The sequence below is a fragment of the Phyllobates terribilis genome, unplaced genomic scaffold, assembly GCF_046119375.1.
Source record: "Phyllobates terribilis strain yellow unplaced genomic scaffold, ASM4611937v1 Scaffold_1__5_contigs__length_1240528914, whole genome shotgun sequence".
In the NCBI taxonomy this organism is placed as follows: Eukaryota; Metazoa; Chordata; class Amphibia; order Anura; family Dendrobatidae; genus Phyllobates; species Phyllobates terribilis.
In genome coordinates, this window is record NW_027362761.1 from 1,198,101,622 (window position 1) to 1,198,121,731 (window position 20,110).

The 20,110-nt window shown below is 42.5% G+C and overlaps 1 protein-coding gene across 2 annotated transcripts in view; it reads right to left on the reverse strand.

Moving 5' to 3' along the window:
- The window catches only part of ATRN (attractin), a 110,921-nt gene that overhangs the window by 56,816 nt on the left and 33,995 nt on the right, over positions 1-20,110 (reverse strand). For both annotated transcript variants that reach the window (XM_073649289.1, XM_073649285.1), the window contains exons 4-10: positions 9,178-9,306; positions 8,591-8,793; positions 6,451-6,619; positions 5,120-5,207; positions 2,796-3,039; positions 1,447-1,630; positions 59-213 (exon numbers count right to left, since the gene is read on the reverse strand). In XM_073649289.1, coding sequence (XP_073505390.1) covers positions 59-213; positions 1,447-1,630; positions 2,796-3,039; positions 5,120-5,207; positions 6,451-6,619; positions 8,591-8,793; positions 9,178-9,306 — 1,172 coding nt within the window. The remainder of the gene's footprint in view (positions 1-58; positions 214-1,446; positions 1,631-2,795; positions 3,040-5,119; positions 5,208-6,450; positions 6,620-8,590; positions 8,794-9,177; positions 9,307-20,110) is intronic.

Below are 20,110 nucleotides of genomic sequence, written 5' to 3' on the forward strand. Positions count from 1 at the left end.
AATTCTGCGCCAGATGTGCCAGTAATTCGGCGGAGCAGTGTCCTGTGTCCGCACTCACCCATGTCGTACGCTATGAAGTCCTTAGAGAAACACTTGGCTCCGTAGCTCATGGACGTGTCATTGTGAGTGTTCCCCCCAAACACCAGCATGGTGCCGCTGACGATCACCGCCGAGTGCAGGTAGCGGAAAAACTTGCTGTCTTTTAGGATTCTCCTGGATTATGAAAAGATGCAAAAAAAATAAAAATAATTAAATACAGTAAAAGATCAAATCCGCCTTTAAATTTACCTCTGTCACAGCTAGAACATATTCTACATGATTAGCGGATGCCAAAAATTCAGAAATGCTTGTGCACTGCATACTGTGACCACTCGAGGGCAGCGTCAGACAGGTTAAATACTCTATGGCAGGGTTCCCCAACTCCAGTCCTCAAGGCCCACCAACAGGTCATGTTTTCAGGATTTCCTTAGTATTGCACAGGTGATAATTCCATCATCAGCACAGGCAATAGTTACATCACCTGTGCAATACTAAGGAAATCCTGAAAACATGACCTGTTGGTGGGCCTTGAGGACTGGAGTTGGGGAACCCTGCTCTATGGGACAGGCAGTGCTGCGACAAGCCCTGCGGATGCCCCCTCCCCGCACTGCTGGCCCCCTCCCGGCACTCGCCACGCGCTGCTGGCCCCCGCCCCGCACTCGCCACGCGCTGCTGGCCCCCGCCCCGCACTCGCCACGCGCTGCTGGCCCCCGCCCCGCACTCGCCACGCGCTGCTGGCCCCCGCCCCGCACTCGCCACGCGCTGCTGGCCCCCTCCCCGCACTCGCCACGCGCTGCTGGCCCCCTCCCCGCACTCGCCACGCGCTGCTGGCCCCCGCCCCGCACTCGCCACGCGCTGCTGGCCCCCGCCCCGCACTCGCCACGCGCTGCTGGCCCCCGCCCCGCACTCGCCACGCGCTGCTGGCCCCCGCCCCGCACTCGCCACGCGCTGCTGGCCCCCGCCCCGCACTCGCCACGCGCTGCTGGCCCCCGCCCCGCACTCGCCACGCGCTGCTGGCCCCCGCCCCGCACTCGCCACATGCTGCTGGCCCCCGCCCCGCACTCGCCACATGCTGCTGGCCCCCGCCCCGCACTCGCCACATGCTGCTGGCCCCCGCCCCGCACTCGCCACATGCTGCTGGCCCCCGCCCCGCACTCGCCACATGCTGCTGGCCCCCGCCCCGCACTCGCCACATGCTGCTGGCCCCCGCCCCGCACTCGCCACATGCTGCTGGCCCCCGCCCCGCACTCACCACATGCTGCTGGCCCCCGCCCCGCACTCGCCACATGCTGCTGGCCCCCTCCCCGCACTCACCACATGCTGCTGGCCCCCTCCCCGCACTCGCCACATGCTGCTGGCCCCCGCCCCGCACTCGCCACATGCTGCTGGCCCCCTCCCCGCACTCACCACATGCTGCTGTCCACCTCGTACTTGTACAGGTCATCGGCCAGGCGATACTTATTTGCGGTGAAGGCTTTGTACCCGCCGTGGATATAGATGGATCGGGTGGTTTCATCATAAACACTGCTGTGGCCGTATCCGCCTTGGACCAAAGCCCCTTGTGTCTCAACCACCTCCCAAACATTAGTGTCTATAAAAAGGAGAGAAAAAAGTTAAATGTGATGTCTGTTAAATGATAAAAACAAAAAAATATGGCACCTTGTTGCTCCTGGGAAGTTCAGCCCCAAGGAGTGCAGTAAACAGTGAATGGCATTAAATGATCGCAGGTAAAAGTCTGACAAACACGGTGTAGATTAAAAAGAAAACCAAAAGCTAAAAGTAGTAAAAAGAGGGCAAAAAGTAGAAAAGAGCAACAAAAAAGCAAAAAAGTAAAAAAAAATTAAAAAAACACAGCAAAAACAACAAAGTAAAAAGAAAGAAAAAAAAAATGAAAAGTAAAAAAACAATAAAAAATAAAACAAAAATGTGATTCCTATCCACCCATTTCCCCCATTTAACCCTGAAAAATAACATGTTACTGAACAGTTTATAAAATTATGATCAAAATATCAAATTATTTAACCGATAAAAGGTAAAAGTTGTAACGAAAAACAAAACAAATTTGGAACGTCAAAACTGACGCTTTTCAGAGGCAGCACATCCCCCAGAAAACGGAATAAAAACCGATCATATTGTTGTCGGACCCCCAAGTCCTCACACAGCTCCATCAGTGGAAAAAAAAACTAAAAAAAAATAGAATACAGTAGACATCGGAAAACAGCGACACAAACAATTAATTTTTTTCATAAATTAAAAATGTGCCAATATCTACCAGCTACCGTAATTAAAAAAACAAGTTCAGAAAATTAATCTACAAAAAAAAATAAAAATAAAAGCAACTTTTAAAGGCATTGTCATCCTATGGTCCTTAAAGTCCCCTCCAGAAGGGAGCAGTAGTGAGCAGGTGCGACCACCATTCCTACAGACAGTAATGGGGCAGTGGTCGCACCTGCTCACTATGGCTCCATTCACACAGGGACTTTCGGATGCGCATAAGCAATAAGGAGTCTAGTGGTCAGATAATTTTATTTATGAAGCAACCCCCAAAATTGAGCACAAACCCCTATGTCCCATTACCATCTAAGGGTCCTACATGCCGGCTCGCCATATCTGTGCACAACGGAGCGACGGACCCTGGTAGAGCCGATTAATTAAAGGGGCCTTGTAATGAGAAGTGAGATAATGAGGGCCGCTCGCCCCCTAAAGCAGACAGTGTCAGGATGGGCACATAGGAATAATGAGGACTCCTCACTCACCCAAGCTATACTTCTGGATGCTGCTGATGTAGCCATAAAGGGGACAATGGCCAAAGAATACCAGCATGACCGTACTCCCATCCTTCAGAGTGACGATGTGGGCAGAGTGCCCAACTACAGCATACTGCTCCTTGGCGATGGGCAAGAGCTGGACCCAGGACTGGTTCTGAACGTGGAACACCCACAGCTGGTTGGAAACATTCCCCGTGGAGTCTATCTTCCCACCATACATGTACATCTTATCCTAGGAGACAGAGAGAGAAGGGTCCTGAAAGACCAAGCTTCCATGTATCTATGGATCAGCAGACTATACAGCCACCACTAGAGGGAGCTCACTAAATACAGGTTATACAGCCACCACTAGAGGGAGCTCACTACATACAGATTTATACAGCCACCACTAGAGGGAGCTCACTACATACAGATTATACAGCCACCACTAGAGGGAGCTCACTACATACAGATTATACAGCCATCACTAAGGGGAGCTCACTACATACAGATTATACAGTCACCACTAGAGGGAGCTCACTACATACAGATTATACAGCCACCACTAGAGAGAGCTCACTACATACAGATTATACAGCCACCACTATAGGGAGCTCACTACATACAGATTATACATCCACCACTAGAGGGAGCTCACTACATACAGATTATACAACCACCACTAGAGGGAGCTCACTACATACAGATTATACAGCCACCACTAGAGGGAGCTCACTACATACAGATTATACAACCACCACTAGAGGGAGCTCACTACATACAGATTATACAACCACCACTAGAGGGAGCTCACTACATACAGATTATACAGCCACCACTAGAGGGAGCTCACTACATACAGATTATACAGCCATCACTATAGGGAGCTCACTACATACAGATTATACAGCCATCACTATAGGGAGCTCACTACATACAGATTTATACAGCCACCACTAGAGGGAGTTCACTACATACAGATTATACAGCCACCACTAGAGGGAGCTCACTACATACAGATTATACAACCACCACTAGAGGGAGCTCACTACATACAGATTATACAGTCACCACTAGAGGGAGCTCACTACATACAGATTATACAGTCACCACTAGAGGGAGCTCACTACATACAGATTATACAACCACCACTAGAGGGAGCTCACTACATACAGATTATACAGCCACCACTAGAGGGAGCTCACTACATACAGATTTATACAGCCACCACTAGAGGGAGCTCACTACATACAGATTATACAGTCACCACTAGAGGGAGCTCACTACATACAGATTATACAGTCACCACTAGAGGGAGCTCACTACATACAGATTATACAGTCACCACTAGAGGGAGCTCACTACATACAGATTATACAACCACCACTAGAGGGAGCTCACTACATACAGATTATACAGCCATCACTAGAGGGGGCTCACTACATACAGATTATACAGCCACCACTAGGGGGAGCTCACTACATACAGATTATACAGCCATCACTAGAGGGAGCTCACTACATACAGATTATACAGCCACCACTAGAGGGAGCTCACTACATACAGATTATACAGTCACCACTAGGGGGAGGTCACTACATACAGATTTATACAGTCACCACTAGGGGGAGCTCACTACATACAGATTTATACAGTCACCACTAAAGGGAGCTCACTACATACAGATTATACAGTCACCACTAGGGGGAGGTCACTACATACAGATTTATACAGTCACCACTAGAGGGAGCTCACTATATACAGATTATACAGTCACCACTAGAGGGAGCTCACTATATACAGATTATACAGTCACCACTAGAGGGAGCTCACTACATACAGATTATACAGCCACCACTAGTGACTTTTTCCAATAAAACCTCAAGGAAAAATGTGACTGACAGCACTCACTGTATGGGACGCCCGTCCGTCCATGTTTACCAAGGAACCCACTTGGAAATGCCACAGCTATCGAAGAAATGCAGACAGCGTCCAGTCCAGGGTGTCGAATGTAAGAAGATGAAATTTATTTCACCATAAATCGCACATCTTCTTACAGTCGACACCCTGGACTGGACGCTGTCTGCATTTCTTTCGTTTTTTTTATAAGACGACTGTGTTCCGGATAGCCCCCTCTAACTCTTTTGCAGGTTCCCTCAAGTGGTGGCTGTTTTTAATCAAGTGCCTGGTGCAAATCAGCACAGAATTAAAATATGATGTCCTGTACCCTTCATGCCAATACCTCCCTGTGCATTGCTTGAGTCTGGCATTCTAGTGGCATTCTAGCACTTGTAGTTCCCTAACCTCTGCAGACTATGAACACAGGATGTTACCTTATATAAAGCCAGAGAGTGTCCATAGCGAACGTCGACCGAGCTGACAGAAGTGTTCAGCAGCCACTTGTGAGAGATCAGGTCGTACCTGTAGGGAACACAATGTGGTTACTGCCGAAGCTCACGAATCATCCAAGGGTGCAAGTAAAGATCCCCCCTAACCTATAAGCAAGCGCCAATCCCCTCAAACCTACAAGCAAGCTCCGATCCCCCCTAACCTACAAGCAAGCTCCGATCCCCCCTAACCTACAAGCAAGCTCCGATCCCCCCTAACCTACAAGCAAGCTCCGATCCCCCCTAACCTACAAGCAAGCTCCGATCCCCCCTAACCTACAAGCAAGCTCCGATCCCCTAACCTACAAGCAAGCTCCGATCCCCCCTAACCTACAAGCAAGCTCCGATCCCCCCCTAACCTACAAGCAAGCTCCGATCCCCCCAAACCTACAAGCAAGCTCCGATGCCCCCTAACCTACAAGCAAGCTCCAATCCCCCCTAACCTACAAGCAAGAACCGATCCCCTAACCTACAAGTAAGAACCGATCCCCTAACCTACAAGTAAGAACCGATCCCCTAACCTACAAGCAAGCTCCGATCCCCTAACCTACAAGCAAGCTCCGATCCCCTAACCTACAAGCAAGCTCCGATCCCCTAACCTACAAGCAAGCTCCGATCCCCTAACCTACAAGCAAGCTCCGATCCCCTAACCTACAAGCAAGCTCCGATCCCCTAACCTACAAGCAAGCTCCGATCCCCTAACCTACAAGCAAGCTCCGATCCCCTAACCTACAAGCAAGCTCCGATCCCCTAACCTACAAGCAAGCTCCGATCCCCTAACCTACAAGCAAGCTCCGATCCCCTAACCTACAGGCAAGCTCCGATCCCCCCTAACCTACAAGCAAGCTCCGATCCCCCCTAACCTACAAGCAAGCTCCGATCCCCCCTAACCTACAAGCAAGAACCGATCCCCTAACCTACAAGTAAAACCAGAGCTCGTAACCTACAAGTGAATTCTAACACCCTTCCCTAGTGTTTACAAGATAACATGTTGTCTGGAAATTATTATATTACATTTAAACCGTTCTTAAGATCTCTGCTTGCTGTCACCAAACAGCCAAAAGTTTGCTCCAAGAGCTGAGGATTTGTTACTTGGCATCAGTCCGAGGGCTGAACACAGAAGCCACCGCTGTCCTCCTCCTGTCCTGACCAGACGCTGGGTAACAGGCAGCAGCGGGGTGAGCGGGTCCAGTGTTCTCATTCACTGACAGGAAGCAGAGATCCTGAGAAATTAGTGTTTTTTTTTTTATAGAAATGATAAAAAGTGTGGTTCTCACGCCATAACCATCTGGTAACTGTTCTGGTTGAAGGTGTAGCCGCCCACTATCCACATGACGTCGTCCAGCACCACCGCCTTGTGCGAGGCTCTGCCCAGCTGCGGAGCCCAGAACTCTTCACGTGTCCAGAACGACTGGTTGGCAGGGACGGGGATGGAGCAACCAGGGCCTGGAAAAAAAGCAAAAATTATACCCCGAGGACTGGAGAGTGAGCGACACCACATCACCAGAACGAGTGGAGGATTGTCGTAGTAGTATGGAAGAACGTGATTCACGCAGAGAAGTATGGGGAGGAGGGCAAGATGGCTAGCAACACTGCATGCCACAGGAAATCCAAGCGCGCTTAAAGGGTTTGTCGAGGATTAGAAAAATATCAGTGTCAAATCCGATACTGGGTATAGCACCTCAGGTACACTCACTTCAGCTGGGCTGCAATATCAGACACAACCAACAGTCAGGGGTGGCGCTGTTTCGGAATGAAAGCAGCCATGATTTTCTAATCCTGACACCCACTATGAAACCAAAGTATACTGCCAATGGTCACTAATAAGGATCTGATCTTACTTCTGACATGTATGTTTTCATAAATACTTCCACTCCCTCTGAAATAACACAAACAAAGCAGCTACTGGCTGAAGCTGCTCCTCACTGACCTCCTGCTCTGCAGCTATTGGCTGAAGCTGCTCCTCACTGACTTCCTGCTCTGCAGTTATTGGCTGAGGCTGCTCCTCACTGACTTCCTGCTCTGCAGCTATTGGCTGAAGCTGCTCCTCACTGACCTCCTGCTCTGCAGCTATTGGCTGAAGCTGCTCCTCACTGACCTCCTGCTCTGCAGCGATTGGCTGAAGCTGCTTCCCACTGACCTCCTGCTCTGCAGTTATTGGCTGAGGCTGCTCCTCACCGGCTTTCCGCTCTACAGCTATTGGCTGAAGCTGCTCCTCACTGCCTTCCTGCTCTGCAGCTATTGGCTGAAGCTGCTCCTCACTGCCTTCCTGCTCTGCAGCTATTGGCTGAAGCTGCTCCTCACTGCCTTCCTGCTCTGCAGCTATTGGCTGAAGCTGCTCCTCACTGGCTTCCTGCTCTGCAGCTATTGGCTGAAGCAGCTCCTCACTGGCTTCCTGCTCTGCAGCTATTGGCTGAAGCTGCTCCTCACTGCCTTCCTGCTCTGCAGCTATTGGCTGAAGCTGCTCCTCACTGGCTTCCTGCTCTGCAGCTATTGGCTGAAGCAGCTCCTCACTGGCTTCCTGCTCTGCAGCTATTGGCTGAGGCTGCTCCTCACTGGCTTCCAAGTTTACAGCTATTGGCTGAAGCTGCCCCTCATTGGTTTCTTGCTCTGCAGCTATTGGCCGAAGCAGCTCCTCACTGGCTTCCTGCTCTGCAGCTATTGGCTGAGGCTGCTCCTCACTGGCTTCCAAGTTTACAGCTATTGGCTGAAGCTGCTCCTCACTGACCTCCTGCTCTGCAGCTATTGGCTGAAGCTGCTCCTCACAGGCTTCCTGCTCTGCAGCTATTGGCTGAAGTTGCTCCTCACTGACCTCCTGCTCTGCAGCTATTGGCTGATGCTGCTCCTCACTGACCTTCAGCTCTGCAGATATTGGCTGAGGCTGCTCCTCACTGGCTTCCAGGTTTACAACTATTGGCTGAAGCTGCTCCTCACTGACCTCCTGCTCTGCAGCTATTGACTGAAGCTGCTCCTCACTGGCTTCCAGGTCTGCAACTATTGCCTGAGGCTGCTCCTCACTGACCTCCTGCTCTGCAGCTATTGGCTGATGCCGCTCCTCACTGACCTCCTGCTCTGCAGCTATTGGCTGATGCCGCTCCTCACTGACCTCCTGCTCTGCAGTTATTGACTGAGTATGCTCTGTCCGCCCTCTGCGCATAGCACAGATGATACTGAGTGCACCTATGGACTTCTATATACAATATATACCGCACTGTGTACTTTTTAGCCTCTACATAGAGAATGCATCTTTCCTGCACGTGTCCTGCTAAACTAAATACAAGAGGGAAATCCGTGGCCAGACAGCGACCCGACGCTGACACCTCTAATCCTTAAACACAGCAATGTAAGGAGAGATTATCCGCTCCTAGAAGTTCAGCTAAGATTACCGTGTGGTTAAGTGACCCCTGGAGCGCTCACCCTGCCAGCCGGCGTAGCAGTCGCAGCTCCTTGTGCCGTCCACGCTGCAGTTCCCGCGCTCCGGGAAGCCGCAGTTGTCCCTGCAGTAGGGGATGTCGCAGGCCGCTCCCTTCCATTGCTTGAAGCATTCGCAGCTCACGTCGCTGTCATTCGCCTGCACGCAGATCCCCCGTCCCGAGCAGTTGTTAGGACACGTGTTTATGCTGCAAAAGGAAATTGTAGGATTAAATGGGACGCACCATCCTGCAGCCTACTGAGCTGTGATTAAAGGGGTTGTCTGCAATACATAGATACAAGAATGGCAAGGCCAAGGGGGAGCAGCGAGGTAAGCCTGCAGGGTGGGGGAGGGGGACGGTGAGGCCAGGCTGCAGGGGAAATGGGTGGGGGCGGGGGGGGGGGGCGGTAAGGCCAGGCTGCAGGGGGGAGGCGGCAAGGCCGGGCCGTAAAGATGGACTATGCATTTCCGAGCTTCAGTGATCCTGTGACTAAAGACGGATCAGTCTACATAAGTAAGTGAAGGTTAGGAGCACACACTGATGACACGGGCCCCAGTGACAGAAGTGTTGTCATGTTACAGCTTCTGTTACCTGTAGCTGATATTGAAGCCGGTCAGGTTGTAGGCAGCGTCACTGAAGAAATGTAATAGAGCATATCCAGACGTGGTGGCCACCTCCGGCACGGTCTCGTTGCCTTCGCTCTCAGGAACGATGAGTCCACTGCAAAAATATAAATAAAATCCTGCATTTGAAAACTTCCTCCAGCGCGATGTAACGAGTACAAAACATCCCGACACGTCCGACTCTTCTATGTGTCTCAGTTACTCGCTCTGCAGACTGTGAATGGAAACACTTTACATTCAGAAGCCAAATCCTATGTAAGACACTGTAACGAGCCTGCAGCTGCTGAGCAGCACATCTGCATTCATGGACAGCGAGCAGGGGCTTTATTTATGAAAAAACGTATCTTTCAAAAACACATCGGATAGGCTGCGTATTGGGAGCAAGAGGCGCATCGTGCACGTGCTGGTATAATACCGCCTTATTAAACCCTCATCATCACAGCAACAGCTGCATCGTCTCTTTATCGTTAACACAAGATATGCATCAATAGCAAATTACAGGGCCACCGCTGGTCAGAAAGGTCATTACGGTAGAGATCATGGTGGTCTTGCAGCAGAGACCCCACATGACGCCCAGAATGGCTGCAGCTCATACAGTAATAAACAGAGTTGACGTTCCTTGTAATCATCCTGGTTCTGAAACATGGAGGTCTGTAGTCATCACATCACCAGTAGAGGGCAGGACGCAGCAGGTGACGCCTTTATCTACAGTGCTGCTGGATCCTAGATGGGCAGGACTACACCACAAACACTGTTGTATTTTATTGCTCCTCCAACGTTTGAGTTAAAAAAAAAAAAAAAAAAAAAATTAAGATATTAGAAAACTGGGCAACAAACAGACCATTTCCAAGTCACAGCGTAAAAAGGAGCCTTCACAGGATTTTTATTTACAACTATACCAATTTGTGCTGCTGCACTGATTACAGAGAAGTTTTTCTTTTGTGCCCCTCCATTCTTGTTATGTCCCCCAGTAATAAAGATGAATAACACAGACAGTGTCTGCCCGGAATGATGGGGCTCAGCTCCTCCCCCTACCAGTGCGTCCATTGTCAGCGCAGGGTTAAAAGAACAGGTCAAAGGAGTTTTTAAATTTAAACTGATTATCTCGTCCAACTGCCGCTGTGGAACGGATTCCGGAACGGTTACTCTTCTGTGCCCCTCAGTTACAATCTTACATCCACCTGGAATAAAGATGCAAATTTTCCCTTCAACCAACTGGGCGTGTACCCCAAAACTTCTCTGTGGGTGTGGCTGTACTCTGATTGGCCAGCATCAGAGGAAAAAAAAAGCCCACAGAGAAGTTCTGCGCTATACGCCTAGCTGACACCTTTATTACTGGGGGACATAACTTTGTAACGGAGGGGCACACAACCGCTCCGGAATCAGCGGAGCTGCCCCAATTGGAGGGGGTACTCCAGTACACATTTTAAAAAATCCAATGAAAGGTCCTCTTTAACTCCTTCCTGGCACTGGTATAACAATTGTCTTTGATGCGGGCTCAGGAGCTGGGCCTGCACCATTCACTGCAGATGATGGCTGTGACAGGCACAGATGTAGCAGAGCAACGCACGCTGCTGTTAACCTGTCAAATGCCACTGACCTCTGACGGCAACATTTACAGAGCGCAGAGAAAGAGGAGGGCATGCACTTTTAGGCGTCGATCGGCCCCCACAATACGATCGTGGGATTCGAACAGGCTGCCATTTCAGCTAGGGGTCTACAGAAGCGTGCCTGTCGTGTGAGCAAGACTGTGAAGACAGTGATTTTTACTAGACACTGCCATACCACGGCATTGCAGTGTATAGTATAGTACAGGTACAGGTTCAAGTCCCTTCATATTGAAAAAAATTAAACAATGTTCTTAAAATCTTGAAAAATAATAACGTTAGAGTGAGTCACACTTTTCCCCATTAAAAATAAATAAATAATAATACAAAATACACAATATGTGTTTTCGCTGTGCTTCTGAAAGTCCAAAGAAAAAAATAAAATTAACGCCAAAATGAGAAGAAAAAAAATTAAAACAGCCAGGACTGCGGTTTCCATCACCTTTTATGGTTTTTCTTTAGGCAGACAGCGCAGTTATTGAAAAATGGCAATTTTCTGGGTTTTTTTTCCTTTAATGGAGTTTACTATACAGGTTAATTTTATATTTTGATCGGATCTTAAAGGATGTAGTAATGACAAAAAAGGTCTTTATTATTCTCTTTGGGAACAGGTAAGGGAGATATTTTGGTGTTTTTTTTTATGGGAAAATTTTGATCAATTTCATTGCAAATCTTCGAGAAAAAAAATAAATGCTTTGTTTTATGGTAATAATTATCTTTGCTACATTCAGAGTTTGGTTTGCTGTTGGGGGAGGGTGGGGGACGCTTTCTGGGACAGAAACAACTTAAGATGCAAAAAAAAGCAAAAAGGCAGAAAAAATATTCCACAGATATTTAAACAATTCGCTGCAGCAGGAGCCGCTCCCCTTTGCCAAAAAAAAAAAATCTTAACCCCCCCCCCCCCCCCCCAGTCCCCTCAATTACAGCTCAGACTCTCAGCTGTTCAAGAAACAAAAGTGGAAAAAATGAGCAGATAATCCGTCGTTCCCGGAAAGACTTAAGACAAATCTGATCAGGGAAAGCTGCAGACGGAGATTCTCTCTCCTTGATTTTTCTCCTTCACGTTTGGCCTGTCTCTTTAAGAACTAAGCAGTAAATCTGACAGCGGGGTGGAGCCGAGCCATGGACTGTTTTCCAGGAGGACTACCAGCAGAATTTTATAAGCGGCTACGTAAAGGGTGTGAGAAACGTGAAGCACGACGACAATCTGTTCAAAGAAAGCAAAGTGTCTACTAAGAAAACAAAGTGTTCAAGATTTAAGCTGAATCTTAGTTAAAGGTAGAAAATAAAATGGATTAAAGCCATGGGACCCGGAAGGAGGATAGAAATAGCAGCAGCATTGTCATAAATGTGACAAGACAACACAAAATAAGGCAAAAGAACCTAAATATGGCTACAGAGACCCCAGAACAGAGGCTTTCCAATGGCATTTAACACCATAACTAGGCACCGAGCCGGAGACTTTACTATGGTTGGCCTCGTTCCAGGGTAATCCAGGGGTCCACAGGCTCGAATCTGCGAAATCACCACCCGGTGGGAAGACTGATTAATGAATAGGGACAGAGGAAACATGCCAACACAGGAGCAAGCGTCAGAGCAAGCAGGAAGCAAGCACCACGTCACAGCATGGAGAGGACAACACAGCGTCTGCTATGTACAGGGATGAAGCCACTATAATACCGCCCCAGAATATAACCACTATAATACCACCTCAACTGCAAGAATATAACTACTATAATACTACCCCCTATGCACAAGAATATAACTACTATAATACTACCCCCTATGTACAAGAATATAACTACTATAATACTGCCCCCTATGTACAAGAATATAACTACTATAATACTGCTCCCTATGTACAAGAATATAACTACTATAATACTGCCCCTATGTACAAGAATATAACTACTATAATACTGCCCCCTATGTACAAGAATATAACTACTATAATACTGCTATGTACAAGAATATAACTACTATAATACTGCTCCCAATCTACAAGAATATAACTACTATAATACTGCTCCCTATGTACAAGAATATAACTACTATAATACTGCTCCTATGTACAAGAATATAACTACTATAATACTGCCCGATATGTACAAGAATATAACTACTATAATACTGCCCCCCTATGTACAAGAATATAACTACTATAATACTGCCCCCCTATGTACAAGAATATAACTACTATAATACTGCCCCCTATGTACAAGAATATAACTACTATAATACTGCCCCCTATGTACAAGAATATAACTACTATAATACTGCCCCCCTATGTACAAGAATATAACTACTATAATACTGCTCCCAATGTACAAGAATATAACTACTATAATACTGCCTCTATGTACAAGAATATAACTACTATAATACTGCCCCCTATGTACAAGAATATAACTACTATAATACTGCCCCCCTATGTACAAGAATATAACTACTATAATACTGCCCCCCTATGTACAAGAATATAACTACTATAATACTGCCCCCCTATGTACAAGAATATAACTACTATAATACTGCCCCCCTATGTACAAGAATATAACTACTATAATACTGCCCCCCTATGTACAAGAATATAACTACTATAATACTGCTCCCTATGTACAAGAATATAACTACTTTAATACTGCCCCCTATGTACAAGAATATAACTACTATAATACTGCCCCCTATGTACAAGAATATAACTACTATAATACTGCCCCCTATGTACAAGAATATAACTACTATAATACTGCCCCCTATGTACAAGAATATAACTACTATAATACTGCCCCTTATGTACAAGAATATAACTACTATAATACTGCCCCCTATGTACAAGAATATAACTACTATAATACTGCCCCTATGTACATGAATATAACTACTATAATACTGCCCCCTATGTACAAGAATATAACTACTATAATACTGCTCCTATGTACAAGAATATAACTACTATAACACTGCCCCCTATGTACAAGAATATAACTACTATAATACTGCCCCCTATGTACATGAATATAACTACTATAATACTGCTCCCTATGTACAAGAATATAACTATTATAATACTGCCCCCTATGTACAAGAATATAACTACTATAATACTGCCCCCTATGTACAAGAATATAACTACTATAATACTGCCCCCTATGTACAAGAATATAACTACTATAATACTGCCCCTATGTACATGAATATAACTACTATAATACTGCCCCCTATGTACAAGAATATAACTACTATAATACTGCTCCTATGTACAAGAATATAACTACTATAACACTGCCCCCTATGTACAAGAATATAACTACTATAATACTGCCCCCTATGTACAAGAATATAACTACTATAATACTGCCCCCTATGTACAAGAATATAACTACTATAATACTGCCCCTATGTACATGAATATAACTACTATAATACTGCTCCCTATGTACAAGAATATAACTACTATAATACTGCCCCCTATGTACAAGAATATAACTACTATAATACTGCTCCTATGTACAAGAATATAACTACTATAATACTGCCCCCGATGTACATGAATATAACTACTATAATACTGCTCCCTATGTACATGAATATAACTACTATAATACTGCCCCCTATGTACAAGAATATAACTACTATAATACTGCTCCTATGTACAAGAATATAACTACTATAATACTGCCCCCGATGTACAAGAATATAACTACTATAATACTGCCCCCTATGTACAAGAATATAACTACTATAATACTGCTCCTATGTACAAGAATATAACTACTATAATACTGCCCCTATGTACAAGAATATAACTACTATAATACTGCCCCTATGTACAAGAATATAACTACTACAATACTACTCGCATGTACAAGAATATAACTACTATAATACTGCCCCTATGTACAAGAATATAACTACTATAATACTGCTCCCTATGTACAAGAATATAACTACTATAATACTGCTCCCTATGTGCAAGAATATAACTACTATAATACTGCTCCCTATGTGCAAGAATATAACTACTATAATACTGCTCCTATGTACAAGAATATAACTACTATAATACTGCTACTATGTACAAGAATATAACTACTGTAATACTGCCCTTATGTGCAAGAATATAACTACTATAATACTGCCCCTATGTACAAGAATATAACTACTATAATACTGTCTCCTATGTACAAGAATATAACTACTATAATACTGCCCCCTATGTACAAGAATATAACTACTATAATACTGCCCCCTATGTACAAGAATATAACTACTATAATACTGCCCCTATGTACATGAATATAACTACTATAATACTGCTCCCTATGTACAAGAATATAACTACTATAATACTGCCCCCTATGTACAAGAATATAACTACTATAATACTGCTCCTATGTACAAGAATATAACTACTATAACACTGCCCCCTATGTACAAGAATATAACTACTATAATACTGCCCCCTATGTACAAGAATATAACTACTATAATACTGCCCCCTATGTACAAGAATATAACTACTATAATACTGCCCCTATGTACATGAATATAACTACTATAATACTGCTCCCTATGTACAAGAATATAACTACTATAATACTGCCCCCTATGTACAAGAATATAACTACTATAATACTGCTCCTATGTACAAGAATATAACTACTATAATACTGCTCCTATGTACAAGAATATAACTACTATAATACTGCCCCCGATGTACATGAATATAACTACTATAATACTGCCCCCTATGTACAAGAATATAACTACTATAATACTGCTCCTATGTACAAGAATATAACTACTATAATACTGCCCCCTATGTACAAGAATATAACTACTATAATACTGCCCCTATGTACATGAATATAACTACTATAATACTGCTCCCTATGTACAAGAATATAACTACTATAATACTGCCCCCTATGTACAAGAATATAACTACTATAATACTGCTCCTATGTACAAGAATATAACTACTATAATACTGCCCCCGATGTACATGAATATAACTACTATAATACTGCTCCCTATGTACATGAATATAACTACTATAATACTGCCCCCTATGTACAAGAATATAACTACTATAATACTGCTCCTATGTACAAGAATATAACTACTATAATACTGCCCCCGATGTACAAGAATATAACTACTATAATACTGCCCCCTATGTACAAGAATATAACTACTATAATACTGCTCCTATGTACAAGAATATAACTACTATAATACTGCCCCTATGTACAAGAATATAACTACTATAATACTGCCCCTATGTACAAGAATATAACTACTACAATACTACTCGCATGTACAAGAATATAACTACTATAATACTGCCCCTATGTACAAGAATATAACTACTATAATACTGCTCCCTATGTACAAGAATATAACTACTATAATACTGCTCCCTATGTGCAAGAATATAACTACTATAATACTGCTCCCTATGTGCAAGAATATAACTACTATAATACTGCTCCTATGTACAAGAATATAACTACTATAATACTGCTACTATGTACAAGAATATAACTACTGTAATACTGCCCTTATGTGCAAGAATATAACTACTATAATACTGCCCCTATGTACAAGAATATAACTACTATAATACTGTCTCCTATGTACAAGAATATAACTACTATAATACTGCCCCCTATGTACAAGAATATAACTACTATAATACTGCCCCCTATGTACAAGAATATAACTACTATAATACTGCCCCTATGTACATGAATATAACTACTATAATACTGCTCCCTATGTACAAGAATATAACTACTATAATACTGCCCCCTATGTACAAGAATATAACTACTATAATACTGCTCCTATGTACAAGAATATAACTACTATAACACTGCCCCCTATGTACAAGAATATAACTACTATAATACTGCCCCCTATGTACAAGAATATAACTACTATAATACTGCCCCCTATGTACAAGAATATAACTACTATAATACTGCCCCTATGTACATGAATATAACTACTATAATACTGCTCCCTATGTACAAGAATATAACTACTATAATACTGCCCCCTATGTACAAGAATATAACTACTATAATACTGCTCCTATGTACAAGAATATAACTACTATAATACTGCCCCCGATGTACATGAATATAACTACTATAATACTGCTCCCTATGTACATGAATATAACTACTATAATACTGCCCCCTATGTACAAGAATATAACTACTATAATACTGCTCCTATGTACAAGAATATAACTACTATAATACTGCCCCCGATGTACAAGAATATAACTACTATAATACTGCCCCCTATGTACAAGAATATAACTACTATAATACTGCTCCTATGTACAAGAATATAACTACTATAATACTGCCCCTATGTACAAGAATATAACTACTATAATACTGCCCCTATGTACAAGAATATAACTACTACAATACTACTCGCATGTACAAGAATATAACTACTATAATACTGCCCCTATGTACAAGAATATAACTACTATAATACTGCTCCCTATGTACAAGAATATAACCACTATAATACTGCTCCCTATGTGCAAGAATATAACTACTATAATACTGCTCCCTATGTGCAAGAATATAACTACTATAATACTGCTCCTATGTACAAGAATATAACTACTATAATACTGCTACTATGTACAAGAATATAACTACTGTAATACTGCCCTTATGTGCAAGAATATAACTACTATAATACTGCCCCTATGTACAAGAATATAACTACTATAATACTGTCTCCTATGTACAAGAATATAACTACTATAATACTGCCCCCTATGTACAAGAATATAACTACTATAATACTGCCCCCTATGTACAAGAATATAACTACTATAATACTGCCCCTATGTACATGAATATAACTACTATAATACTGCTCCCTATGTACAAGAATATAACTACTATAATACTGCCCCCTATGTACAAGAATATAACTACTATAATACTGCTCCTATGTACAAGAATATAACTACTATAATACTGCTCCTATGTACAAGAATATAACTACTATAATACTGCCCCTATGTACAAGAATATAACTACGGTACTATAATACTGCCTCTATGTACAAGAATATAACTACTATAATACTGCCCCTATGTACATGAATATAACTACTATAATACTGCTCCCTATGTACAAGAATATAACTACTATAATACTGCCCCCTATGTACAAGAATATAACTACTATAATACTGCCCCTATGTACATGAATATAACTACTATAATACTGCTCCCTATGTACAAGAATATAACTACTATAATACTGCCCCCTATGTACAAGAATATAACTACTATAATACTGCTCCTACGTACAAGAATATAACTACTATAACACTGCCCCCTATGTACAAGAATATAACTACTATAACACTGCCCCCTATGTACAAGAATATAACTACTATAATATTACTCGTATGTACAAGAATATAACTACTATAATACTGCCCCTATGTACATGAATATAACTACTATAATACTGCTCCCTATGTACAAGAATATAACTACTATAATACTGCCCCCTATGTACAAGAATATAACTACTATAATACTGCCCCTATGTACATGAATATAACTACTATAATACTGCTCCCTATGTACAAGAATATAACTACTATAATACTGCCCCCTATGTACAAGAATATAACTACTATAATACTGCTCCTACGTACAAGAATATAACTACTATAACACTGCCCCCTATGTACAAGAATATAACTACTATAACACTGCCCCCTATGTACAAGAATATAACTACTATAATATTACTCGTATGTACAAGAATATAACTACTATAATACTGCCCCTATGTACATGAATATAACTACTATAATACTGCTCCCTATGTACAAGAATATAACTACTATAATACTGCTCCCTATGTTCAAGAATATAACTACTATAATACTGCTCCCTATGTGCAAGAATATAACTACTATAATACTGCTCCTATGTGCAAGAATATAACTACTATAATACTGCTCCTATGTACAAGAATATAACTACTATAATACTGCTACTATGTACAAGAATATAACTACTATAATCCTGCTCCTATATACAAGAATATAACTACTATAATCCTGCTCCTATGTACAAGAATATAACTACTATAATCCTGCTCCTATGTACAAGAATATAACTACTATAATCCTGCTCCTATGTACAAGAATATAACTACTATAATACTGCCCCCTATGTACAAGAATATAACTACTATAATACTGTCCCCTATGTACAAGAATATAACTACTATAATACTGCTCCTATGTACAAGAATATAACTACTATAATACTGCCCCCTATGTACAAGAATATAACTACTATAATACTGCCCCTATGTACATGAATATAACTACTATAATACTGTTCCTATGTACAAGAATATAACTACTATAATACTGTTCCTATGTACAAGAATATAACTACTATAATCCTGCTCCTATGTACAAGAATATAACTACTATAATACTGTCTATGTACAAGAATATAACTACTATAATCCTGCTCCTATGTACAAGAATATAACTACTATAATCCTGCTCTTATGTACAAGAATATAACTACTATAATCCTGCTCCTATGTACAAGAATATAACTACTATAATACTGCTCCTATGTACAAGAATATAACTACTATAATACTGCACCTATATACAAGAATATAACCACTATAATACTGCTCCCTATGTACAAGAATATAACTAATATAATACTGCTCCCTATGTACAAGAATATAACTACTATAATACTGCCCCTATGTGCAAGAATATAACCGCTATAATACTGTCTCCCTATGTACAAGAATATAACCGCTATAATACTGCTCCTACATACAAGAATATAACCACTATAATACTGCTCCTACATACAAGAATATAACTACTATAATACTGCTCCTACGTACAAGAATATAACTACTATAATACTGCTCCCTATGTACAAGAATATAACTACTATAATACTGCTCCCTATGTACAAGAATATAACTACTATAATACTGCTCCCTATGTACAAGAATATAACTACTATAATACTGCTCCCTATGTACAAGAATATAACTACTATAATACTGCTCCCTATGTGCAAGAATATAACTACTATAATACTGCTCCCTATGTACAAGAATATAACTACTATAATACTACTCCTATGTACAAGAATATAACTACTATAATACTTCTCCTATGTACAAGAATATAACTACTATAATACTTCTCCTATGTACAAGAATATAACTACTATAATACTGC